This window comes from Mustela erminea, chromosome 15 (assembly GCF_009829155.1).
Source record: "Mustela erminea isolate mMusErm1 chromosome 15, mMusErm1.Pri, whole genome shotgun sequence".
Classification (NCBI taxonomy): Eukaryota; Metazoa; Chordata; class Mammalia; order Carnivora; family Mustelidae; genus Mustela; species Mustela erminea.
Genome location: NC_045628.1, coordinates 66901029 through 66928986, shown reverse-complemented (window position 1 = coordinate 66928986; position 27958 = coordinate 66901029). Strand labels below are relative to the sequence as shown.

The following is a 27958-nucleotide window of genomic DNA, read 5'->3' as shown; positions in this document are numbered from 1 at the left end:
TCTTCGCTTATGTCTCCACGCATTTTTTGACGACCCCTCCTATGCCAGGCAGCATGCTTCTTCTTGGAGTTTACAGATGAACAATACATGATTTCTGCCTTTGGGAAGACCTAATGAGGGACATGAATGAGTGACTGAGTCACTTGAATATAGCATGTCAAGGGCAGTGTGAGAAGTGTTGGGGCAGGACCGGCTTGACAGCTGTCAACTGGAAATAGGTTATATAGAAGAAAGGAAAGAAATTTTGCAGGATCTTGGGATTCAGAGATAATGGTTTCTTTGAAGGTGAAATAACTGCCCAGTTCCCTCGAGAGTGTACTCATCCACAACACTGTGAGATACCACAGCAAGTCTGTAAAGATGCCAGAAACTGTTAAGAGTAACACAGTGTTTTACAGACTTTAACAAGAGAGGAAAGACTTTCTGCTCTCGAATTTTTTTTTCTTTAATAATATTTTGTGGCTGTATTTAAAGGAGGTACGTTATGCAGGTTAACCTTCATTTTAGTATTAGACTTTTTATTACACATGTATTACATGGATACTAAAAAGAAGTACATCAATAAATGGGGAGAGTCTGGCTATCTCTGTCACCAAACCCACACCTCTTCCTTGAGGTCACTTGAGTGTGACGTGTAGATTTTTTATACACACATTTACATGCACACAATTATTATCACTTTGATTAGAGGTAATTAATGCTATTACCAGTGAGGAGGTAACTAGCATATATTCTAGAAGCAGAGAGTCTGATTTCCTTTCATGTGTTGGCTATTGATCTTAAATGTCTGGACTTGATTAGCTGTCATCGTTAATAAAGTGGGGATGGTAATAGTACTTAACTTCAAAGGGTAGTTGGGAGGATTAAATGAGATCTGTGTATTGGAACAGTTCAGATGCACGCACTGAAAGTAAGTATTTGCTATTACCACATGATCACATTCTACATATTACCTCATGCTATGTTTATTTCATAGAGCAATATCTCATGAAAAACTTTTTATACCCCCACACATAAACCCTGTTTATTCTTTTTTTTTTTTTTAAGATTTTATTTATTTATTTGACAGACAGAGATCACAAGTAGGCAGAGAGGCAGGCAGAGAGAGAGGTGGAAGCAGGGTCCCTGATGAGCAGAGAGCCCCATGCGGGGCTCAATCCCAGGACCCTGGGATCATGACCTGAGCCGAAGGCAGAGGCTTTAACCCACTGAGCCACCCCGGCACCCCCCTGTTTATTCTTTGTGGCGGCTCCATGGTATTTCATGGTGTTGCTGTAACATCTTGTTCTATCACACAGATGCCATAAGTAAATATCCTTTCTCACACTATATATCATTTAGTTGCCTAGTATTTATCATTAGACGTAACAATATACGTATGAGTAGAAAGTATCTGTAAAATATAATGAATAGAGTGGAAATAATGATTAATGTTTATCGAGAGCCCGTGACAAGTCAAGCACTTGTCACTTCAGGTGTAATTAAATGTATTATCTCTGTGAAGAAGCTCATCCGACTTCTTAACCACAAATCACTGGTAATCTTCATCTGTCCTAAAGGAAGGATCCACAGCCATGAATGCAGCATGCTTGAATATGGTTTTTGAAGATATACATCATCCAGGAGTTTCAAGAAAGATAGCAAATGAAAGTAGAGAGAATGGTTATGGGACAGAGCCGAAGGTTGGCAAAAGCAACTACGAATGACAACAGGGATGCCCTTCACAATTAAAAAGATGCCCCATTAACAACACATTATATGTTAATAAAAATTTACAAAATAAAAGATACTTTTTAAAAACTGCCCCATTGGCCACACTGGATATCCCCTACTCATCCACTTCATATTACCCACCATATATAATTGATCACAAAGCACTGCCACACTATTTTTGAAACTCCTCTTGAAGCTGAATTCTCAATTTTCCCACCTTCAGGCCCTATCTTACAACCTCACTAACTCTTCCCTCCACTGTAGTTCCCCAACCCTTCTCCAGCTTTTAGTCTCACCCTGCGTCAATCACCCCCACTCCCTTTTTGTAAATCAAGTCCTGATTGTGTCACTTCCACTTAAAAATGGTCAGTGACTGCCCACTGTCCGTAGTTCCTGGCATCGATGGATGAACGCACACAGCCACCACTGGCTGTGACCTTAACCTCGGCCCCCATCGTCGGGCCTCCGGAACTCCATATCCTTGAGCCACACTTCTTTTTAACCCACCACGCATGCTCAGGACTTGGCTGCTCCGAATCCTTCTGAGACGTCCTTCCTTTTTTCACTGCTGTCAAAGCCTGCTCAGACTGAATACAAAGCATTTTTCTTGTCTGGGATGCAGTCCTGCTGCCTCCAGCACACTACAACCCACGGGGAACCTCTGCCCCATAGCACCCGTCACCTGGTGCGGTCCCTGCACCCTCACGCCTCCACCCCCTCCTGACCGTGATTCTCAGACCCCAGTGTGCAGGCTGTTCACCTGAGACAGTTTAAGTTTTTGGAGATTTTGATTTGGTTGATTTGAGGTGAGACCCCAGGAATTTACATTTTAAAAACCCCTCGGGGACTTGCAATACAGATTTGTGACCACCTTTGGGAAACCTTGCCATAAGTGAAGAGTGACGTTTAGGAAATTGTAAATTACATCCCATTGGGTTGAGAAATCAATTGGTGGGTCATGACCAGTTTTTCCTTCCTCTTCTGTTTATGAGATATACCATTTAGGATAGAAAACAAACAAAATATTTACCCAAAAAACCCCAAAACACCCTCCTAGAAGGCAGGATGCTCAGCAATATTTGTTGAATAAAGAACATTAAGAAAGACTTTCAAATGCTACCAGATGGTGGAAATTTCCAATGACCATAACATTTAATCTTTATTTTAATCTTAAATAGAAGCTGCCTGGCTAGCTCAGTCGGTAGGGCATGAGACTCTTAAACTTGTATAGACCTTGGAAAAGACAAAATCAGAGCTTTGGAGTGAAACTGGGTTGACAATAAAATCTCTGACAACATTATCCTTTTGGAGAAAGGCTTGCCATGTATTCTCAGCTGAAACCTTGGGAAGATTCAGTCCTTAAATTATCAACATTCTAGACATGTACTGACTTTTCTTTATTCTCTCTGAGAAAATTATAGTTGGCAAGAAAAAGAAATGTCAAAACATGCCTTTAAACTGATACATACTCCTAAACTTTCCCCTTAAATACACATTTGAACTTTATTTTTCAACAAGAATCTTGAAAGTGCTTTTTAAAGCCTAGCTATGAAGTCATTCTTAAGAATGTATGCTTACATATTTAAACTATTTCTTGAAAGAAAAGTAGGGAAAGGCCCAGTCAAAATTATTTAAAACTAATTTTTGAAGATGTTACTTATAGGAGGAAGTTCATCACTTTTCCCCCTTATTTTTCTTATTTACAGAATAATATGTGCTAATATGTCTGTATGTAATTAATGTCTGTAAGAAATGTATAGCAAAGGAGGTCAAATATCCTCATAATCCCATTCCTAGGAAATAACTGGTTATCAGCCTGACATATATTCTAACCTATTTTTCTATGCATTAACAATATAGGGTACCTGGGTGGTTTAGTTGGTTAAGTGTCTGTCTTCAACTCATGTGTTGATCCCAGCGTCCTGAGATCGAGTCCTACATTGGGCTCCCAGCTCCGTGGGGAGTCTGCTTTCTCCCTCTCCCTGTCCCTCCCCCTGCTTGTGTTCTCTCTCTCTCTCTCCAAGTAAATAAATAAAATCTTAAAATATACATACACACACACACACACACACACACACACACACACACACATTTTAATATAATGAATTATCTTATGCATACCATTTTATAACTATCATGTAAAAATTTTTTATTACAGAAATGAAAAAAATAACACAGGATAACATGCACTTCCTCTAAAATGAATAGTACTATTTTTCATAGTTGCTTCAGATCTTTCAAAGGAATTAAACAGTTTTCATGTAAATGGAAGTCCTGTCTGGTATCAGTCAACTACCAGAGTCCCCCAGATAGTAATGATTCTGAATTGTTTATGTGTCCACTGCGACTTGCTTTTTTTTTTTTTTTTAATTAGCACGGCGTTTTCAAGATCTGTTATTTTGATGCATTTAGATGAGTGTGGCTTTTTGCTTTTAGTTTCGTTTTGTTTTAGTATGGTTGACACACAATATTACGTTACTTTCAGGTGTACAACTTAGTCATTACATTTAAATGAGTTTTTATTATCCATTCCCTTACTCGTGAACATTTGGGTTTCCCCCTTCTTTTGTAAGTATAGATAATGCTGCATTAAACATACCTGTAAATGTTTCTAAGTAGACATGTGCAGAACCTCTGTAGGATATTTACCAAAAGGTAGGATTGATGGGTCATGCTGGTTGATCTCTTTGCCCTCCCACCAGCAGCATCTGATAATGTCTGTTTTCTCATCCTGTTGAACTATTTAGTTTTTGCCAATCTTATGAGTTTTAAATAATGTCTCATTTTAAGGTTACATAACAATGGAAGTTTCCTCTTCTGAGACTTGGGTATTTATATAACTCCAATATTTCCATTTGCTGTGAGAATTTTTGCTGTAGGGGTGTCTGGTTGGCTCAGTCAGTTAACTGTCCAACTCTTCATTTCAGTTCAGGTCATGAGATCAAGCCCATGTCAGCTTCGTGCAGGGCATGGAGCCTGCTTAAGATTCTCTCTTTCCCTCTCCCACTGCCCCTCCTCACTTGCATGTACTCTCTCTCTTGCTCCAAAACAAAACAAAACAAAACAAAAAACAGAAAGAAAGAAAGACTTTTTAAATAGATTCAGGGGAGTTTTAGTTTATTTTGGATACTAATCTTCTGTTTGGGGGAGCACAGATTCATACATAGATTAGGCAAAGATTATGTTGCAATTTTTTTTTTGTATTTCTACAAATTGTTCGCACTCATCCGTTGTTTTTTGAGGGTTTTTCAATTAAAAAGCCTACTATAATTGTAGATTAATCAATATATTCCTGTAATCTCATCAATTTTGCTTTAATATTTCAGTACAAATTCAGGGTTATGATATAAGTTTGGTGAACTGTCTGTTTATATATAGAGTTCCTCTTTATTAATGATTTTGCTTTAAATCGTATTTGGACTTTAGTCAATAATGCCACTGAAAAATATCAACTATGATAATTATTTACACCTATAGTTAATTGTTAGTTGGATTTATAAGCATATTTTATTGGTTCTTATATGTACAGCTCTTCCCTTTGAATTTATTTATTTTTTCTGTGCTTTTAGCAGTTTCTCAGTGTGCATCTGAAGATAAGTAAAAACCGTTCATCTTTGTTGCCTGGAAATACCTATATTTTGCCCTCACTTTTGAATTATGTTTTCATTTGGTTTCTTAACTCAACTTAAATGTTGAGTTACAGCCTATCTTCAGACTTCAGAGATGAACACAACTGTTGGCTTTTGCTCCACTCGCCACTGTGATGCTCATACCTTTTTAGTTCACAGAGGTGTTTGTCTTGTTTTAAGCATAGCTTTTCCTTTCCTTACCAAGTAGATTAACAATAAAGGGGGAAATTACCAAAGGTACCAAAAAGAAATGGCATATTACCTTTAATTTTTAATCTGTCACTGCTGCTGGATTAGAGAGTGTAAAATATAAAATCACAATCACCTTTAAGCACACGTTATGAATGAACTGTAATTTATTTAATCAGTCTGCTTCTGATAGATTTGAAGATTGTTTCCAGTTGTGCCCTGATAAAAATGAAATGTAATAAACATACATGCATATGTATCTCTGGACACTTATGTTGGCATTTCTACATAATAAACTTTGTGAAAACATTTTTTTTTTTAATTTCTTTTCAGCGTAACAGTATTCATTCTTTTTGTACCACACCCAGTGCTCCTTGCAATACATGCCCTCCTTAATACCCACCACCTGGCTCCCGAACCTCCCACCCCCCCACCCCCGATCCCTTCAAAACCTTCAGGTTGTTTTTCGGAGTCCAGAGTCTCTCATGGTTCACCTCCCCTTCCAATTAACCTCAACTCCCTTCTCCTCTCCATCTCCCCATGTCCTTCATGTTATTTGTTATGCTCTACAAATAAGTGAAACCATATGATAATTGACTCTCTCTGCTTGACTTAATTCACTCAGCATAATCTCTTCCAGTCCCGTCCATGTTGCTACAAAAGTTGGGTATTCATCCTTTCTGGTGGAGGCATAATACTCCATAGTGTATATGGACCACACCTTCCTTATCCATTCGTCTGTTGAAGGGCATCTTGGTTCTTTCCACAGTTTGGCAACCGTGCCTATTGCTGCTATAAACACTGGGGTACAGAGGGCCCTTCTTTTTACTACATCTATATCTTTGGGGTAAATACCCAGTAGTGCAATTGCAGGGTCATAGGGAAGCTCTTTTTTTAATTTCTTAAGGAATCTCCACACTGTTCTCCAAAATGGCTGCACCAACTTGCATTCCCACCAGTAGTGCAAGAGGGTTCCCCTTTCTCCACATCCTCTCCAACACATGTTGTTTCCTGTCTTGCTAATTTTGGCCATTCTAACTGGTGGAAGGTGGTATCTCAATGTGGTTTTAATTTGATTCTCCCTAATGGCTAGTGATGATGAACATTTTTTCATGTGTCTGATAGACATTTGTATGTCTTCATTGGAGAAGTGTCTGTTCATATCTTCTTCCCACTTTTTGATATGATTATCTGTTTTGTGTGTGTTGAGTTTGAGAAGTTCTTCCACCGGTATTCTTCAAAAAACAGTAGCAAATAATCCTAAAATTTGTATGGAATCAGAAGAAACCCGAATTGCTAAGGAAATGTTGAAAAACAAAAATAAAACTGGCGGCATTACGTTACCTGATTTCAAGCTTTACTACAAAGCTGTGATCACCAAGACAGCATGGTACTGGCATAAAAACAGACACATAGACCAGTGGAACAGAGTAGAGAGCCCAGATATGAACCCTCAACTCTATGGTCAAATAATCTTCGACAAAGCAGGAATAAATATACAGCAGAAAAAAGACAGTCAGTCTCTTCAATAAATGGTGCTGGGAAAATTGGACAGCTATATGTAGAAGAATGAAACTCAACCATTCTCTTACACCGTACACAAAGATAAACTTGAAATGGATAAAAGACCTCAACGTGAGACAGGAATCCATCAGAATCCTAGAGGAGAACATAGGCAGTAACCTCTTTGATATCAGCCACATCAACTTCTTTCAAGATATGTCTCCAACGGCAAAGGAAACAAAAGCAAAGATGAACTTCTGGGACTTCATCAAGATCAAAACCTTCTTCACAGCAAAGGAAACAGTCGACAAAACAAAGAGGCAACCCATGGAATGGGAGAAGATATTTGCAAATGACAGTACAGACAAAACCTTTTTTTTAAATCTATCATTGCTGCTAGGTTAGAGAATGTAAGATATAAAATCACAAAGCTGCCTTTAAGCAGATGCCAATGTTACATGAGTTTCAGGTGTATAGTATAGTGATTCAACACTTCCATACATCACCCAGTGCTTGAAAACCTTTTGTATTATGACTCCTCTCTTGCCTTAGTTAACGTTAATAAGTGCAGTTAAGGGCTCAGACTTTGTCCACCAAAATGGGTGTCCACCATTTTTCCCTCATGTGTGACTTTGGACAAATCTCTTAACCTCCTTCATCCTTAGTTTCCTTCTCTGTGAAAACAAGATTAATATAGTACATACCTCATAAGGTAATCATGAGGATGAGGATATTAAATCAGAACAATTAGTGTAATATCCAACAAGTAGTCATTATTTGCTAAAGACATGGAAATGAACTAAAACAACATACAGATTGCTGAAACCTGTAAAGGTTTTTAAAAATACTGGTGCAGTGTGAGAAGGGGTCAAGGGTATATGGGAAATTTATTTTCCTTCTGCTCAATTTTGCTGTGTTCTGAAAACTACTATTAAAAAATTGTTTTTCATTTAAAAAAAAAAGAAAAAAGAAAAACATTGCTGCCTGGGGCGCCCACTGGAAATTTTAATTCCATAAACTGGAGGTGAGGCCTAGTATCAATTCAGTTTTTAAACCTTGGGTAATTCTTTTTTTTTTTTTTTTCTTTTTAAGATTTCATTTATTTATTTGAGAGAGAGCGAGCACAAGCAGTGAGAGTGGCAGAGGGGGAGGGAAAAGCATCCTTTCCGCTGAGCAGGGAGCCCAACATGGGGCTCGATCCCAGGACCCTGAGATCATGACCTGAGCTGAAATCAAAAGTGAGACACTTAACTGACTGAGCCACGTAGGTGCCCCAAGGGTGTAGTCTTCTAACTCACCCACCACAAAGATGTATTTATTCATTTGTTCTGAAAAAAAAAAAATTCTATTTTATTGATATTCCTTCACTCTGCAAATGTTGATTGGGCACCTACTGCTAAGCATCCATTAGATTAAGTGTTGGAGAAACACCAGTGAATGAAGGAGGCTTCATTCCTCCCCTCAGAAAACTCTGAGACTCCACCTGTGGAGAGAATGGGGGCTTTGATGGGGAAGACAGGGTGCTTCCCAGCACAAGAAACTTCTAAGCAAAAGCCTGGAAGGAGCAGGGGTTACCCACATCAGGAGGCGGAAAGGAGTGTGCAAAAAGTCTGGAAACAACCCTTCTAAGACATTCAAGACACTAGACTATTGAGCAGAAGGGGGACTAAAATGAGATCTAATGGTAAACTGAGACCAGAGGCTCCAGTGTCTTGTCAACCATGTTAAGGACTTTATGAACAATCTAAGAGCAGTGAGGAACATTGACAGGTTTTCTGTAGCTGGATTACTATGATGAAATTTGTTTTGAGGGATGACCTTTTTAGGTAAGAGCCTGGTTAAGTGGGTGTGGGGGAGATTAAAATGGCAAGTGTGCTGGCCAGATCTAGGAGGGTGGCCCTTGAGCCCAAGAGAAACTAGGAGCGAGCAGCGGAGGTGACTCTCCTGACTCTTTGGAAGAAGTTTGCTGTGAGATGCCCAGGACCGAGGGGGCAGCTACCTATTAAGGTCCAGAGCTCAGAACAGAGACCTGAATTCTAAATAATTAGGGAAGTTTCTCTGTATTATTTTCAGCACTAAACCAAAAGACAGCAGGAAAGCTTGCATTTTGTTCCATTCTAAGCAAACATGTTCATTAGAACTACAAAGCTTCCTTGACTGATGGTCCGTGTACACGTGAGTAAATAAGATTTGGCTCCAGATAGCAATTACTACTGGCACCTATTTCTTTCATCTCATGAGACACAATGTAATTGTAAACATCAATCTAGACACCATAGACTTAGCGGAAAAAAAAAAAAAAAGTTTACTTTTTCCCTGTGGGGAAAAACTTAAGTTATTTTTCCTTTGTCTTTGTTGTGGGTGTGTAAGTGTGTCTTATATGGCTTGCCAAGCCTCTCATCAACCATATTTGTAGGAAACAGACAGGATCCTATCCCTGCTCTTTGTGGTGAAAGTATCCCACACCTGGAAAAGCATGTTAATTTTTTAAGTGTGTAAATTCTTTATAAGGGTGTTATTGTTTAATGAGCTAGCACAGACTCTTCTGTAGTCAGTATCTTCATCTGTGCCCTTTACAAGAGTAACACCACAAAGCATACACAGAATAGTTTGGCTTCCCTTATAAATTTCACTAGGCTAAATTAAAACCTCCCTTGAACTGCTCACACACACACACTATTTGGGCATAACTTATCTCGCCTCTGCAGAGGGAATAAGCATGCATTCTGGAGTGTCATTAATACATCCTGGAGTTGTGAGGAATAATGGTTTTATTATTCTGCAGTGCAGGCTCCAGAATACATGACTTTGCTAGAATCTTCTCTCATTCCAGATCACAATACCAGCCACCGACTGTGTTCTCCATTAAGACTACAAACTTGTACAGAACAGTGCCTATTTGAGATCTGATTACAGAAGAAATAGGCTTTTCCTAAAGTACTTGAAGTTGTAATGTAGGTCTCTACAAAACTAAGGCAAAGGTCTGTAGTGAACTGTTAAGAGAAACCAAGCTCCTAGACAAAAACAAACATGTTGCCAAAGAAAGGGGAGTTAAAATCTTGCTCAGAATTATAGTAATTTCCCAGAACAAGCAATTCTTCTGGATTCTGCGTAGGTATTCTTCAGCTATTGGCAGTCTTGGTTTATTTATCCTTCGCTTCCTTTTACAAGCTTATTAGCTACCCATTAAAAAGTTCCAGGAACATCTTGCCATTTATCTTAAGTGATTATAACTCAGTTCACTGCTTGAAGGATTTTGTAACTCATTTATACTACATGAGATTCTGTCCAAATGGTAACAATTATAAACAATATTTAAGTTGTAGAGATTTTTGACAAGGTATTGAAAAACTGAAATAATAATAATGATTACTCTTTTCAGTTCTCATTCAACTACACTGAAAAGATAGAGGTACTAATGTCTAGCCACTTATTTTTATTCAGATCCTAAGGAACTAGGCTGTTAACAAGAATTGTTTCCTATAAAAGCTATTGAAGTGTGTTTTAAGCTTATCATATTAATCACTCTGTACATTCACTGCAATGATTACAATTGATTAATAGATCAATTTTCTAGTTGTCATCAGTGAAGCATAGGAGGAATCACATAAATCTACCAATTTTCAACAAATTAATTTTAAGGAAATAAGTATCTTTTCTAATGCCTTCTATTGGTTGCTATAGTAAAATTGAGAGTTTTAGAATTAAAACCTTTTTCCAGTTCCCATATTTTCTTTCTGCTGGAAGTAACAACATACTAAACAATAAACAATTATGATAATACTATTTGTATCAATTCACATAAATCATATTTTTATTACTTTGTTGCATATGCCAGATCCTCTCACCTCTCTGTCTTCTTCTCTCTCTCCCCCTCTCTGCCGCATACACCACCACACACACACACACACACACACACAACCACACACACCTATAAAGCATATATGTCAGACACATAGTTCATGTTCTAATATGGTAATTATTATCATTACTCTTTATGCTGATTGACATAATTTTCAGAGTACTACATAGGACTTACTAAAAATTTTTCCTTATATGAACTACCCATTAAACTATAACATAAAAATACTTGACACATTGTTGTTGTTTTTTGAAGATTTTTATGTATTTATTTGACAGAGAGATCACAAGTAGGCAGAGAGACAGACAGAGGGAGAGGAGGAAGCAGGCTCCATGCTAAGCAGAGAGCCTGGTGTGGGGCTCGATCTCAGGATCCTGAGATCATGACCTGAGCCAAAAGCAGAGGCTTAACCCACTGAGCCACCCAGGCTCCCTTACTTGACACATTGTTGACAGAATGAGTCCAAACACCCATATGTTTTGCTTCAGTTTGTCTCTGATATGTAGCTCATTCAGTGTTTAACAGCCTTAGTCCTTTACATGATTTAATTTGTCCCACTTCAATATATCTGAAGAGGAGGGAAATCGGAAGAAAGGAGGCACTGTTGTGTAGGTCCCCCGCTCACCACCCTTCATGGCTCTCTCCCATAACTCAGAAACCTAACTTGTATGATGATATGGTTTGCCAGCAATGTGAAGAGACAGAGATCATGTTGGATATCGATGATCAAGCTTCCATAATAATGTTAAAAGCCTTTGAAAAAACATGGATGTGCCTGGTTTGGCCATCTGGTCAAAATAAGCATTTTCAGAGCTCTGTCTTCACCTTTGCCCCCTGCTTAGGTGTGAGAAATGTAAGGAATTTATCGGCTTGTATTTGAGGTCTGCCTTGACTAAGGTTAATAAACTAACACCTTTATCTGTACACCCACACACTCACTTGCCCTTACACCGTCCAAGTTGAAAGGATGAGAAGGAGGTAAAGTATGCCCTGGGCAGATTTATCACCCCATGAACCGAAATATGCAAACAAAATGTCCAGGGTTGGTTTTATATTGTTCAAGAGTTCAGGGAAATTGCATGCTTTTTATTATGCCCCCCCTATATGGAAGAACAAAGAAAACCTAATTTTCTAGTTTTAATAGAGATAATTTATTTGGGTCAGAAAAATAAAGAATTTATGCTCCTTTTAAACAGTGCATCAAATGGATTGCCTTTGATTGTAAGCTGTGACTGTAGGGTTTTGCTTGATTTTTTTGTGTTTAGTAATTCAGTTAAATCCTCTGAAACATAATGGTCATCTCTTTAAGGGTCTTGTGTTTTATGAACATTGACAAACTATATGATTCTTTGAGACTCCGTCCTTTTGAGTTTTGTGAAACCAGACAGAGATAACTAAAATTTCTCAAGTCAAAGGGCTCTTATTCTGTGTCTACACTGAAATTAATTTATCTTTGTCAAGGTTTGGTTATAAAATAAACTCGCAGTGGGTGAAAATATACCCTCTCTATTATTTCTACACTTTCTTATGGACTATGAATATTTCAAAGAAAGTTATTTTGTAAGTCAGCTCATGAATTATCTCTCAATGTCCATTGTTACTCAGCTAATTGCTACCGCTGTGACTTTTGGCAGCTGTCCTACACAGTAAGCTGTCAAACTGTCGGTCACAGGAGGAATCAGACAGAGTGATGATGATTGGATCAATTCATCACCAATACTAGAGAAAAACACAGAGTCTCCAAAGCATGTGTCCTACCTTCATGACCAAAATCACATTGTTTTCATATATGTTTAAGACAAATCCCTTGGTAGGAGCTTATTTCTCTAGTGGATCCTCAGGTGGTATAAGGCACCCCCAAATCTCTGTAGGTAACCTACAATCGTGTCCCGGTCTCCCTAAAGCCTTCTGGTCTGGTAATTATATATATTTAGTTTAGTTGTGCCAATAGGTAGTAACTCTGCAGTGGTTATTATAGACTCAAATATGCTGGATTAAGGCCAAATGTAATGGACTAGAAGATGTTGTCTTTCAAAGTCTCCAGGTGACGATACAATGAGCAGTCAGACCAAAATTACCACATTTCAGCCTGCATGTTTTGTTTCCTTTGGGGTGTTATTTTACTTGCTAAACTGAACAGGAAGTACATTTAGAGCCACTTATAATCCCACAGATGGGGGACAAAGTAAACTCAAGCCTCAAGATGAGAATGTTCCACGAGGCACTTTTTGTTTTTCAGCAGAGATCTTTTGACCTGAAAACTATATAAATCTACAGATTAAAGGGATGTTACCTTATTGAAAGGAGAAAATATGATAGAAAAGAGTCAGTAAAATGAAGCTAACTCTTCTCTGAAATTCCACCAGTTAGGCTTGAGGTGGGAAAAAAAATCACCCACCAAGGCACCGTTTCTTCTTCTCAGAACCTGTCTTCTACTTCGGCGACGTCGAGTACCCTGTGGATGAGAGCGCCGGCTACGTGGAGGTGCGAGTGTGGAGAACAGGCACGGACCTATCCAGGTCTTCCAGTGTCACCGTGAGATCCCGGAAAACGGATCCTCCCTCTGCTGACGGTGAGCGGTTTCCTACAGCAGATCTTTTGATTGTTCCCCTGGGTTCAACTCAACTTGACACAAAATACTTGAATGCTAAACTACTTCACACCTCTGAAAGCAGTCTGGATGAATGGAGCTTTTTCTGAAATTATTATTATATCATAGGTAAGTCTAGGCTCTGTGTATTACTGTGAGAAAATACATTGAAAAGCCACAAATCGGAGGCTATGTTGCAAACATGTAAGTCAATGACCCTAAATCCTAATGCCTGTATTTACATGAATTTGGTTCTCTCCACTTGGCTAACCTAACATCATTGAATATTGTGGCATCGGTATGCACAAGATTGGTCATGCTGGCCACCCTCACGGAAATCTAATGATGAGTAAGTGTCGTGCAGATGTGCATCTCCAACTTGGTTCCCTCCTCATTTTAACCAGATGCCCCCCAAAATAGTTCAGATCCGAAGGCTTTTCCACACACTTCATTATATAAGCTATGTCAGCCGGGATACGCTTGCCTTTTGTTCTGGAATTTACATCTCCAAAGAGTTGATCATAAAGTTTAGGATAAGCATGGGGCTAGAAATTTCCTTTTTTTATCCCTTTTAAATTGCCAACAGAGTACACTTTCTTATGTGCACACACAGGCACACATACATACATGACACGCATGGCACATACTTATCACACGAAGCAAGCAGGGGCCATACCATGCATGTAGTGGAACCAGCATGATGCTTTGCATGTAGTTAATGTACAATAAGCATTTGATTCACCGATTTAGTTATTTTTAAGAAAAAATTCAAAGAGAGAGGTGAGAATAAAGATGAAGAAGCAGCAGAAAAGAGAAATACAAGAAGAACCACAAAGAGATTCAGAGATTTAAAACAATAAATTAAGGGCAGATACACTCATAGATGTGTATTCAGAAGTAAAGAGAATATATTTAAAATGAGAGTTAGAAGAACAGAAGTTACAAAAACAAAGAAGCAATAATATTAAACCCTTGTCACCCACTCCCAGTCTTTATGAATGTGGTGCCTAAAGATTGACTGACAGTTTTTTTTTGTAACTACTTTAGACATAAATGGAGGTGTCAACACTAGGTTTGCACATCATGGTCTAAAATAATAAGCCAAAAATCAAATATGTCTTTGAGAATAAAGGATTGTTCTCCTTGCCTGGGGTGAATGTGGGCGGATCATGCGGGACAAAAGTTTTTACCTGAAATGTGTTTCTTTAGCCAACAGGCAAAAAAACCCACACCTAAGTAGTATATTCTCTTGTAGCTTTGGAAAATAAATACAAATATTTAACTGATGTTAACAATATTTAAATGTATATATTTCATAGGTCATTTATGATAAACTTGATTTTTTAAACATTCTAATTTTATTTTATTTTTTCAATGTTCCAAGATTCGTTGTGCACCACACCCAGTGCTCCATGCAATACGTGCCCTCCTTAATACCCACCACCAGGCTCACCCATCCCCCTTCCCGTCTCCCCTCCAAAACCTTCAGTTTGTTTCTGAGAGTCCACAGTCTCTCATGGCTCGTCAGACCTGATTTTTATTAGCTCCATTCAAGAATTCCAAAATAAAGATAGAGAGATTATATAACTAAAGCGAAAATAACTCATTAGACATATATAAAATAAATTTCAGAACCTCACCTTTGTTCTACCATCTCGAAAACCAATATGATACTAATCCTTTGCATTTCATTAAATGTATTTACTGTAATGTTATACTGGTCTCTCTATTTTTTTAAAAAAGAATACTAAATCTACATAATTTGCTTCTCATAATTTGGTTTAGTTTAGTCAGTCCCCCACTGAATAATTCTTTTGTTACCCGTATAGCTGGAACGGACTACGTGGGAATCAGTCGGAATTTAGATTTCACACCTGGAGTCAACATGCAGACTGTTCGTGTTATCATCCTGGATGACATTGGGCAGCCGGTGCTGGAGGGAATTGAGAAATTTGAACTGGTGCTTCGTATGCCTATGAATGCTGCCCTCGGCGAGCCCAGCAAAGCCACAGTGTCCATAAATGATTCTGTCTCAGATTGTGAGTGTTTATTAATTTACAATGATGAGTAAATTTATAGGCTAGAGTTTATATACAGATGGAATGAAATGATGAACTGGGGTTTATATACATGTATAAGTTTGCTAGGGCTGCCATAACAAAGTGCTACAGACTCAGAAATTTCTCATCTCACAGTGCCAGAGGCTAGAAGTCCAAAATCAAGGTGTTGGCAGGGTTGGTTTCCTCTGAGGGCTGTGCGGGAAGGATCTGTTCCATGCCTGTCTTTGGCTTGTAGATACCCATCTTGGCCCTTTGTGTCATTATATCTTCTCTGTGTGTCATGGTGTCTGAATTTCCCCTGTGTATAAAGACAGCAGTTCTATTAAGTTAGGGCTCAGTCTAATGACCTCATTTTTACTTGATTACCTCAGTAAAGACCTCAAGTAAGGTCACATTTTCAGGTTGTGGGGGTTAGGACTTTAACCAATGAACTTGGAGGGGAAGCAATTCAACCCATAATGATACCCTGTCTGACCATGTCTTCATTCTGACCATTTTGATAAAATTAGGGAGTCCTTTCAAATTAAAAAAGTGAGATTGCCAGCAATATCCTGATTAAGTCTCAAGCATCTCCTCACCATACATAGGTGGAACCATCCGTAATGGTCTTTTTCCACTTCTCAATGCAAGACTTTCTATCATCACCTACACCCAGACGCTCTTGAAATTTCCCTAATAAGGTGCCAAAAACATAGCTCTAAGACAAGCAGCTGCTGGACAAATGGTAGGGCTCTCTGACACATCCTCAGAAAGGATTCTGAATAATATTCAACCATGATGATCTTGACATTGCTTAGGAGAGTGTAACCTGTTGTTAATGAGACCTATATTTAATTCACCTCTCATCAGTATCACTTAAATATATATATAATATTCATTTTCAAAAATGTTTTATATATATATTTACATTATAGATATAAAATACTATATTCATTATCAACGTTTCTAACATGGTCTGCGTAAACTATGCTTCTAATTGTGTCACAATTTTGAGTGTTATTTGAAAATTATTCAGAAATTATTCAGAAATTTCAAAAATTCTGAAAGGCTCATGATTAAGCAACACATATAGATACAGATATCTCAAAGTTTCTGGGTTTTTTTCTACTGTTTAGCATTTCCCTGCATCTGCCTGGGAAATAGAGCCATAAAATAGAGCCAAATTTCAAAGATAAGAAAATCAAAACCATTTATTTAAGTGATTTGCCTAAGGCCAACACATTGTCAAGTGACTAGGTAGAAATTGGAATCCCAATTCTCACTTCTGTTTCATTACTCTTTCCACTAAATCTTGCTTTCTGAAATACTATTTTCCTTAAGGAAATTTCCGGTCACCTTGATCCATATGTTTGTTTGCTTTGCAGTGCCTAAGATGCAGTTCAAAGAACGAGTATATACTGGCAACGAAAATGACGGGCAGATTGTTGCAGTGATCCACAGGAGTGGAGACCTTCACTACGAGTCTTCCGTGAGATGCTACACACGGCAGGGCTCTGCGCAGGTGATGACAGACTTTGAGGAACGTCCAAACACGGATAGCTCCATCATCACGTTTCTCCCTGGTAAGGTGGAGCTTGACATTTTTATTTGGAATTTGAGAAAGCCAAATTGCTGATGAGAAATACATATCGGGAAAATATACCTTCTTGACCTCAACAAGCTTATGATGTGGTTTTGTGTGCACTGTGTGATAGTGAGATGGAATAGATCGAATCAACATCTTTTTGGTGTCCGTAATTTATGAATTGATTTCCAGGGACGTGCAGTATTGTTTATTCAGAGCGTATGTGGTGGTATAGCGAATGTGTAGATTTCGCAATACTGGGATACTGTGTTCAAGTGAGAGAAATGAAAGGAAATAGAGATCACACTTTTAATATGAATTCAGAGCCTTAAACTGTTCGATCACTGTGATCCAGTAATTGTACTAGAAACTAGTCCTGTGATCAAGTTAACTCTGATCATCCTGTGCAAGGTGGGTAAATTTGCTTCCTAATCATAATGCCAGAAATTCATACATAAAATTGGTACTTGCTCTTTATCACTTATTTTCTAAGATGGCTGACAGAACTTAAAAACAGACACTGGAGAAATTTCCCATACAGATAGGGGGTTTCACTGCGTATGTTCAAACATTTAGTCATTCATTCAGCAAGTATTTATTGGGGGCTTATTACACACACATTCTTTGTACCCTTAGTGCAGCAGGGGAAAAGACAATATCCTCACTGTCTGGTCCTTATGTTCTAGTAGCGCACGTATCCTTTGGGGCCTGCGATGTGATTGGGATGTCATGATGCGATGTAACTGACGTGCTGTCATTATCATTGGTCCAGGTCAGACTGAAAAGCCTTGTGTCCTTGAACTGATGGATGACAAACTCTATGAGGAGGTCGAGGAGCTCCGCCTGGTTCTTGGCACTCCACAAAGCAACTCCCCCTTTGGGGCTGCAGTTGGGGAACAAAATGAAACTTTGATAAGAATCCAAGATGACGCCGATAGTAAGAAGTTATTTCTCATCCTCACCTGTAAATTGGGAATTGAAACCCATCTATGTTAATATTTTAGGTGGCCCAGAAAATAAACCTCAGTCTTTCAAGGGTTTTAAAGCAATTGAGAAATAGGAAAAAAGACTAAGACAAATCGGGAACCAAATAGACCATGAAAATTAGAAGCTGATGTTAGAAAATATGCCTTACACCTAATGTTAAATTGCATATGTTCATACCCTCTGTACGGTGGTGGTAGCCCTGGGCCAGCAGTTTCTCCCTCCCCTCCCACTCTCCAGGACCCACTCCTGTAAGACTGATGGCACATAGAGGTCACCTGGAGTACATGTCTTTTATTTTTATGTAAAGTATTTCCTTTACATTTTAGTTTGTCCATGTTTCCCACAATTTTAGAGACTGTGATTAAATTTGGAGAAACCAAATTTAGCGTCAGTGAACCCAAAGAACTGGGACAGTCGGTGGTTGTAAAAATTCCAGTGATTCGCCAAGGAGATACTTCAAAGGTTTCCATTGTGAGAGTCCACACCAAGGATGGCTCCGCTACCTCTGGAGAAGATTATCACCCTGTGTCAGAAGGTACGGGGGTTCTCAGGGCCTGTCCCCAGGTGGGTGGTGGCTCTGGTGCCCTTGAGAAGAAGAAGAGAAATCTCCAACTGAAATAAAAATAGACATACTCCTTTACATTAATCTCCATCAGAAAAATAATGGCAGTAGAATTTAGTTCCAGAATTTTCCTTTTTGACTTACAGGGTTTATGCTTGAGGACTTAGAGAAATTTTCAGTAGACTAGATGACCTTTTGTTCTGAGTCTACTTTTACTAAGAGGCTTTACCTTCATTATGGTAAGCCGCTACTAAATTATACCTATTCTAGAATATACTAGTACACTGAAAATATGCATGGTAGCTGAGATAGTTTTTAGTTCATAGAACATCAATGACTTAAAACTTCAAGGTAGAAAATTTTGTGTTAATGGAAAGCAGTAAGAGTCTGGTGGAATGCTACCCCAAAAGACCATGGATTATCTGGGCCTTAGGATTTCATTATGGGTGCTTTTCATCCATCCCCCTCCTTCTTCAAATTTTTCGACTATTTTGCCATTAATTTTTATGAGTAATTAGTACAAATCAAAGTTTCTTTCTCTATATATATGGATTATCTGCTGAAAGAATAGATGTAAAGTGATGTACTAAGTTTATAAATTATGTCGAGTTCTACTTATCCACTTTGTTTCTAGTTTCGTACTTCTTACTACCAACAATCTTTAGTTCTTGATTGTAAAGCTACAGACATTCATCTTGATCTTGTAACTTGTGAAAAAAAAAAAAATTTAGAAAGGTTTTACTAAGTCCGTAATAAAGTTGATGAGACAAGAGGGAAAAAAACATCTTCTGCAAAGGAGCTTGTTTTATTTGTGTCTATGGTAAAAAGTTTGACTACTGTAGAGTTTTAAAGTTATCCTCAGAATATTCTCTGTGCAGAGAATGATAATATATTTGAAAGAAATCACATACAATCCAAAAGAGGAGAAACACTGATTAGCCACTAAATTAGAAAAATCTAAAATCAGTCTTTCTATAATGAGCAAGAGCAAGCTTTACATGAAGGAAACATCTTCTAAAGATGGGCAATATGACCTTTAACAGAAAATGTTTTTCTTAGGAACAAAATAATTCTTTTTGCTGAAGGATAAATAAAAATCATACCTCTGTGGTAAACTGACCAATGAAGTCAGAAAAAGGTTAAATGGCAGGAAATCAGCTTGTGTCTCTTTTATCCCATAAATGTAAACATACTATTTATAATGCTTATGATAAAAATTTAATCTCTTCTGACCCATATTCTAATTTCTCCCTTATGGTGAAAATTGAGGTCAGTCTTTTAAAAATAAACAGAAATAATAAAGATAGAAGAAAACTTGAAATATTTTTGTGTTAAAAATATCTAAAATGACAGATAGAGACTAAAGTAATTGAGGAGACTTAACTATTTTATCATCTAATCTGCATACTGTAAGAAAACAACAATTTAAATATTTAAGGGATGCCTGGGTGGCTCAGTCCATTGAGCATAAGCGTCTGACTCTTGGTTTCAGCTCAGGTCACGATCTCAGGATCCTGGATCAAGCCCTGCATTGGGCTCCTCGCTCAGGGGATGTTTGCTTGTCGCCCTACACCACCCACCCCCACTCATGCTCTAGCTCTCCTTCCCTCTCTCACATAAATAAATTAATTAAATTTTTAGTAAATAAATAAATATTTAAAATAAATACTTAAGCTTTTAACCTCTAAGAAATTGGGTTTCTATAATTCTGGGGGTTATAAAATTTGAATGCTTACAGAGTAAGACAAGCAATGAATGAAGGAAATATGAAGGGGAAATGACAAGATAGGAATATTATTGAACCAGAAAATCCATTCCCTGCTGAGAAAAGCCTAATATTGTCCTAGCCAGCCAACATTGGCCAGGCAGGAAAATACAAAAAATAACTTTAAGTATTTTCTTATGAAATCCTCAGATATTTTTGGTTTTAGAAATGAATGTTCTCTTATTTTTATTTTTATTTTTTTAAGAAGGAGAGAGGGTGCAAATGGGGAGGAGACGCAGAGGGGGAGAGAGATTCATAAGCAGGCTTCACACCCAGCATGGAGTCTGACCTGGGGCTCAGTGTCAGAACCCTGAGATCATGACCTGAGCCAAAATCAAAAGTCAATGCTTAACCGACTGAGCCACACAGGCACCCCTAGAAATTTTCTAATTTTCTAATGAAATTTCTAAATTTCTAATGAAATGTCACACAAGTCCAACCAAACAAATTAGTGGGCCAGAAATGAACAGATGTTTTCATCCTCTGATATAAGAACCTGAAATCCTCTCAGGGTATGAAAAATCTAAGACTAATAAACTAAGAACACGCAAAGCTAATGTGGAAAGTGGCTATATCTAGAAACAGAACTCATTTTAAAGAGGAATCTGGCTCACTCAATTTTGAAGAAAAAAATCTTTTTCATAATTGACAATAAAAAATAGAAGTAGCAGAAGAAAAACACATTGGAGACACATTTTCTTCTGCCACATTTTAAAGGATTTATAATTTAGAATTATAATGATTGAACTTCAGTTACACCAAAACCAGCATCTGCTATCTTCTCTAATTAGAACAATTATGCATTATATTTTTTAATTTCTCTTCTGAGCCAGTTTTTCAAGAGGTATAGTAAAACTAAGAAAAGAGTTTATCCAAGTCTCATGGTATATGCAGCTGCTGACTCTTGAGTTCAATAAAATCAATTAATCTTTAATGTTTTAAGACTTTTGTAATGACTCGTTTAAAAAAGGGACTCTCATAATTGAGTTTAACTTCGATGACAATGAAGCAAACGTTTTTAGAGAGGAGGGACAGGATTAAGGAGAGCATACCATTCACATTTGTCCAAAAAACTTTTAAATTTCCAAAATTAACATCAACAATAGAGGAAGTCTTTTTAAAATATAATTTGATTATAATATTAAAAAGCTCAACAATTTTATATCCACCTTCAATTATCCATATATATATACTCTCTCTCTCTCTCTCTCTCTCTCTCTATATATATATATATATATATATATATAAAATGCAAATGCAATTCACACTCCATAATACCTCCAATTGTAGTCACCTGATTTGTGTCCTCCAGGTTCAGAAATTTTGGAAACGAGAGGCTGGTTTAATCTGGTTATGCCTCAGTATTAGAACCGTTGATCTGTTCCACAACTCAGTGTTTTTTCAAACGGTTGGTCAACAAATCAATTTAGCAGCTTCTGCTTAGAATTTTCTTCAGATGAAATGGAACAGAAAATATTCAGATACAAAGCATACAGTAAAAATAAGTGATGTTTTTCAAACTGGTGATTCTATTTTATTCACGCACGCACGCACACACAAATATACTGGGCCACAGTGTACAATGTTTTCCTCATTGTGAGTCACTGTCAAGAAAGCTTGACAAAAATTTCACATATTCCTATGAGAAAGACTTAAATCTGTGATTTTTGCATTTGTAGAAATTGAGTTTAAGGAGGGAGAAACCCAGCATATTGTTAACATTGAAGTAATCTTCGATGGGATCAGAGAGATGAGAGAGGCCTTCACCGTTCACCTAAAACCTGATGAGAACATGGTAGCAGAGACACAGGTAAGTACTGAGATGGATACAAGTTCAGGGCGAGCTGGGGCATCTGGGTGGTTTAAGTGTCTGCCTTAGCTTAGGTCATGATCCCAGGGTCCTGGGATCGAGCCTCACCTCAGGTTCTCTATTCAGCGGGGAGTCTGCTTCTCCCTCTCACTTTCCCTCTGTGCTCTCCTCCCCTCTCTCAAATAAATAATAAATCTTTAAAAAAGAAATCAGGACCAGCATTTGAATCGGGGAAAATGCATATAAGCATCACATAATGTACAATAGACTACTGGGATTTTGTGCAAGCCTTTATAAAGGCTTCTTTTTGTGCATAATCTTTTTTCACCTCATAAATAAATTTTGTACATATTACTCTTTCTTTGAAAAATCATATGTGTAGAACTAAGGGACTAGAGTCACTGAGCCCCACATCAGCCCACTTAGTTTTCTCATTTCAGTTGGCAACCTCTGAATTTGAGATTCATTTCCAGAGAGTAAGCATCATCTCGACACAAAGATGAGACTATGAATTCAGGGCTACTGCTCATTAAGACATACATTTTAATCCACAACATGGTTTGCTAACCTCAGAATTACCACCGCTAGTCCTAGCTTTATCAGCTTGATGTCCAGAGCCTCAGTGACCAAATGCTATGGTCCTAACACTGATATTCTGTCCTTATTAAATTGATGTGTCATCAACCAGATTTTCTTCAAGGTAAACATTTTCCACAGAATTTTGACCTTTAAACCTTAAATAATTTTTAAAACTAAATAATTTTAGGCACAGACCAATGTTTATAATATATGTACTTAAATTTACTCTAGCTCTTTTATTATTTATTTTACTGTTAGTGTGAGATTGAATTAGGAAAATTTTTTTTTAAGATTTTATTTATTTATTTGACAGACAAAGATCACAAGTAGGCAGAGCAGTAGGCAGAGAGCAGGGGAAGCAGGCTCCCTGCTGAGCAGACAGCCCGATGTGGAGCTTGATCCCACGACCCTGGGATCATGACCTGAGCCGAAGGCAGAGGCTTAACCCACTGAGCCACCCAGGAGCCCCATGAATTACAGAGATTTTTATCCCTTAAATATTTCTTATCGTTTTTTAATCTTTACTACTTGATGGTATTTCTTGCTGTAGTTCCTTACTTTTTTTAAGTCATATTTATAATTCAAAACACATACATTTTTTATAAGTCTTGATCACATTAAAAATAATTCTTTTAGTGTTATTTTTATGGAGCACTGTATTAAACTCTTTGAGGGGGGTGAAAGGAACAGAGATTCATTCAAATTCGCTTCAAGTGATAACAACTTTTTTATAAATGCAAGTAAATAAAGATTTGGAAACTGTGATATATGAGATATTGGAAGGTTATTCAGGAGCTAAGACAAATTTATCAGCAAGGTGTCTTGGCACCTTACCAATAGATGTTCCTAGAATGCTCTCCTCTCTGTGACTCAGTGTCTCATTCTGCCCCGTTTAGGCAGTGCTTCTGGTCTCTGCTCATTTTTTAAAATTTTTACTTAAATTCAATTTAGTTAACATACAGTGCATTATTGGTTTCAGGAGTAGAATTAAGTGATTCATCAGTTGCATACAACACCCAGTGTTCATTCCATCAAGTGCCCTCCTTAATGGTAGTCTCTGCTCATTGAAAGCCTTGATTTTCACTGGCATCCACGTCAGCATGGCTATGCTATCACATGACCCCTAGGATTTGCTTTCTCCCAGCCTGTCATTCAGCATTCTTCTCCCGAGAAACTAACTGGCTTTTTCATGGATCTTCCATGCCATAACCCAAGACAGATGCAGCCACTATCATCACAATTTAGAGAAAAAAATAGAACCCAAATACCTCGTGTGCTGCCCTGGAGTCGTGTACCCTCCCCTAGTGCCATAAGACATGTCCAGGGTGTCAGTGTCACCTAGACAAACCACAAAAGGCCTGTCACCCTGCTGGGGCTCTGTGTGTGACAGTTTTCATCATAATGAAGCCAGGAGCTCGTCTAGCTCATCTGCTGTGCAGTAGAAACTCCTAGAGTCTAATATTACGATAATCACAGATAATTATCTTTTCCTTGTAGGTGACCAAAGCCATTGTGTATATAGAAGAAATGAACAGCATGGCAGATGTCACTTTTCCTTCTGTCCCTCAGATTGTGTCATTACTGATGTATGATGACACTTCCAGAGCTAAAGATAGTGCTGGACCCGTGTCTGGCTATCCTGTCATCTGTATCACAGTGAGTAGGAAATTGACAAAATCGAGAAAAATTGTAAAATAGTTAGTTAAAATAATTATAGATGTTAACCAATAGAGCATTGGCTTTGCCACGAAGAAATGAAAGTGGAAATACTACAAGGTATAAGGTTTGAACCTTGGATAGAAAAATAGCACGTTAATCAAATAAAGCTTCCATTTTCCTTTCTTATCCAACAGAGATAATTAACTGATGTGTAACAGTGTGTTATCTCAGGATCTGCCATTGATAGAAAAATAAATAAGGGTTGAACTCTGCACACAAGGAACTTAAAAATAAAGAAGAGAAAAATATATGGGAATCAGTCACTCTACCAGAGGGCAAGCTGTGATCATTACCATGAGCAGGTCACCAGCCAACTCAAGCTGTAGCTCCGTGGGTGAGGCGAGGCTTGGGTCACTCCTTATGAGGAGTTTCAACAGTTTAAGAGTCAGACAAGCGGATGCCAGTCCAGGAAGAAGGGATTACAACACAAGGGACATCTAGAGGAATAGTATTGAAAAATGGCATATTGGTTATTACTTTTTTCCTTGCCTTTTCTTGACTGAGATGTACTTATTTTTCTCTAACAATAGCCCTGGTAGCATGACCTACATCTAACAGGCACCCAATAAATGTTCATTGAATTAACAAACCAGCGTAATAATTTGGTGCCAAGTTATAGAGGTTTCTACATGTGATATTAAGGACCGTGAGCTTTATTGGTGGGAAAGCAGAGGGTTCTTGGGCAGAAGAATGGTGTGGGAAGAGGAGTGCCACTCGCGGCAGTGTGACTAGACTAGGAAGAACCTGAATGAGATGAGAGGTGATGCTAGAAGTGGGAAGGAAGGCAGCCACGTAAACACTGCAAAAGAAGAATCAGCCAAAGTCACTGACCCACTGGAAGTGGGCGGCAAGGTGAGAGAGAAGAGGGAGGCTGGGAGGGAGAAAAAATAGGAATGATTTGGGGTCTCAGAGATTCATGAGATGATGCAGAGAATAAGTTTATGTGTATCAAGTTAAAGTGGAAGTGTCCAGGAGGCTGTTTGAAGCCAGAGTGCATGCCGTTAGGACTAGAACAGAAATGTGAGGGTTGCATGAAAGGCATGTAGCAGTGGGAAAAAGCACCAGGGAAAGCACGAGTCTAGAGCGCTGGGGAGACCTAACTTCCACACTGTTCTATTCTGTGGTCCCGACAGTTATTTGTTTCCCACAGGCTTGCAACCCTAAATACTCAGACTATGACAAAACGGGCTCTATTTGCGCAAGTGAGAACATCAACGACACCTTGACCCGCTATCGATGGCTAACCAGCGCACCCGCTGGCCCTGATGGCGTCACCAGCCCCATGAGAGAAGTGGACTTTGACACTTTTTTTACGTCATCCAAGATGATCACCTTAGACTCCATATACTTCCAGCCTGGCTCCAGGGTGCAGTGCGCGGCCCGTGCTGTGAATGCCGACGGCAATGAGGGCCTGGAGCTGATGAGCCCTATTGTCACCATTGGCAGAGAAGAAGGTAATGCACTGCCACTTTCTCATGAAGACTGCCAAAATACCAGGGAGTACTATCAATATCTGATCTTCGGTTACTAGTTCTTCCAAATGCACTCTTGAATATTCATCAAATACTTAAAAGATGACATCCATTTTTACAAAAATATTCTTTAAAAAAATAAAAATTTATTCATTCCACATTTTTTTTTTTGACCACCTGTTGTATGTCAGACTTGAGGCTTTCTGCTGGCACTCAGGAAAAGGAAGCCCAAACTCTTGTTCTCAGGGAGTTCACACTCAGGCTGAGAACACAGATAGATTTTAGTCTGGACAAGGCACAGTGAAAGTGACTAGTTCTACCCTGAGAGAGTCAGGAAACAGGAATCTCGAAAAGAGCTGAGAAAAAAAAAAAAAAAAAAAATGCCTGAGCAGTGAATCATAGAAGCATGAAAGTACACGAAATATTCTGGAAACTATAAGCAGAGAAATGGGGAAGCAGGTGAAAGAGAGAGTGGAGAGGAGATGAAGCAGGATGGTATGCAAAGGTCAGATCTGGACAACGTGGCTCCTGTGTGATGAGCTGGTGGTTGCCCCAGCAGGAATTTGCTGGGTACGGGGAGAGAGGAATGACCATCGGGTGGAGAGGTATCTACAAGTGCCCACAACTTGTGATTATAAGAGAGGTTGTGTCCAGGGCTGGAGCCCAGATACACCAGGCATGAGAATAGACTGTAGCTCAAGCAACACTGAGAAGACAAGAAATCAACTTTATAAACTAGTCCTTCACTCTGCAGAAGAACTTTCAAGTTAGATTTTGTTTTTAAATTTTTAATTGTTTTCAAGTTAGATTTTTAAAATAAGAGTGTGTTTATAAGATTTTGTTTTTAAAACTTTATCTGCATACAGTGGTTCAGAAGTGTATTTGTTGGATAAAGAAAGGTTATTTGTACCACCTTTATATATTCAGGACAACTATTTATTGATATCATACCATAGTAAACATGCTCTTCTGTTAGGATTAAAATATATTTTTGTTAAGTTTCTCTTAAGACCAAACTATTATGTTGGTCCCAAAGGGGAAAAAAAGTTAATGCCTTAAAATGAGTCCCCTTATTAATAGAATAGACAGCCCAGACACTGGAGACTGCCTCTGATTTTATTGCTATTCTAATAAATACTTGCCTATTTTCTTTGTTTTGCACAAAGAGAAAAGAGATTATATATTGCCTAGTGCTCTTAAAATTATAAACCAGCATCTTAGTCCCTTCCATAATATTAAAATGAAAACATCACAGTTCTTTTAGAGGAAAGATCGGAGGCACATTTTCATGCCAAAATTCTTGAAGATCACTAACAGATAGATAGATAGATGATAGAAAATAAGTCTACATCACCATGTGTTTCATTATGTATATGTGTATATCCGTATCAGTATCTTTTGTATCAGTATGCATATTATAAATTACAACATATATTATAAATTATATTATGTATTATAAATTCCAATACACATACCATAAGAAGTTACATGTAGAGAGAAAACCCTACTGTGTACATTTTGCTTTCTGACTCTAAGGAGTTTTTGTTTTAAAAATGAGCTCATTTTTAGTGTATTTGATTATGAATAATGACACTTTATGGCTAGTCATGTATATTAGGGAAAGGATCCAGTTCACTTAATTACAGTTACTCTTTTCTTGCTGGCTTTCAATCTTCTTTTACTGTGTCTGTTCATATTTTATATGAGAACAGTTTTGTAACTATTATTATAACCGAGAATGTCCAGTGTGTATTTAAGTACATTGAACAATAATTATTATTTCTCAGACTTTATCAACTACCTGCAATGTAAAGAAGTAGCAACTAAACCACCACCCTTTCTTCTCACACCAGGGTCTGTGACTTTTTTTATAGCTGCTTTTAGCAATGCCTTAGTCCACAGGGAAGTTTTAATTCTATTATTTAAAAAACTATAGTGCCTAGCTTAAAAATAT

At 38.0% G+C, this 27958-nt stretch overlaps 1 protein-coding gene across 2 annotated transcripts in view; it reads left to right on the top strand.

Moving 5' to 3' along the window:
• Positions 1–27958, top strand: part of FREM2 (FRAS1 related extracellular matrix 2) — a 186604-nt gene that overhangs the window by 106294 nt on the left and 52352 nt on the right. For both annotated transcript variants that reach the window (XM_032314782.1, XM_032314781.1), the window contains exons 7-14: positions 13319–13468; positions 15316–15525; positions 16911–17108; positions 17883–18047; positions 18450–18632; positions 22104–22234; positions 24311–24469; positions 25683–25986. In XM_032314782.1, coding sequence (XP_032170673.1) covers positions 13319–13468; positions 15316–15525; positions 16911–17108; positions 17883–18047; positions 18450–18632; positions 22104–22234; positions 24311–24469; positions 25683–25986 — 1500 coding nt within the window. The remainder of the gene's footprint in view (positions 1–13318; positions 13469–15315; positions 15526–16910; positions 17109–17882; positions 18048–18449; positions 18633–22103; positions 22235–24310; positions 24470–25682; positions 25987–27958) is intronic.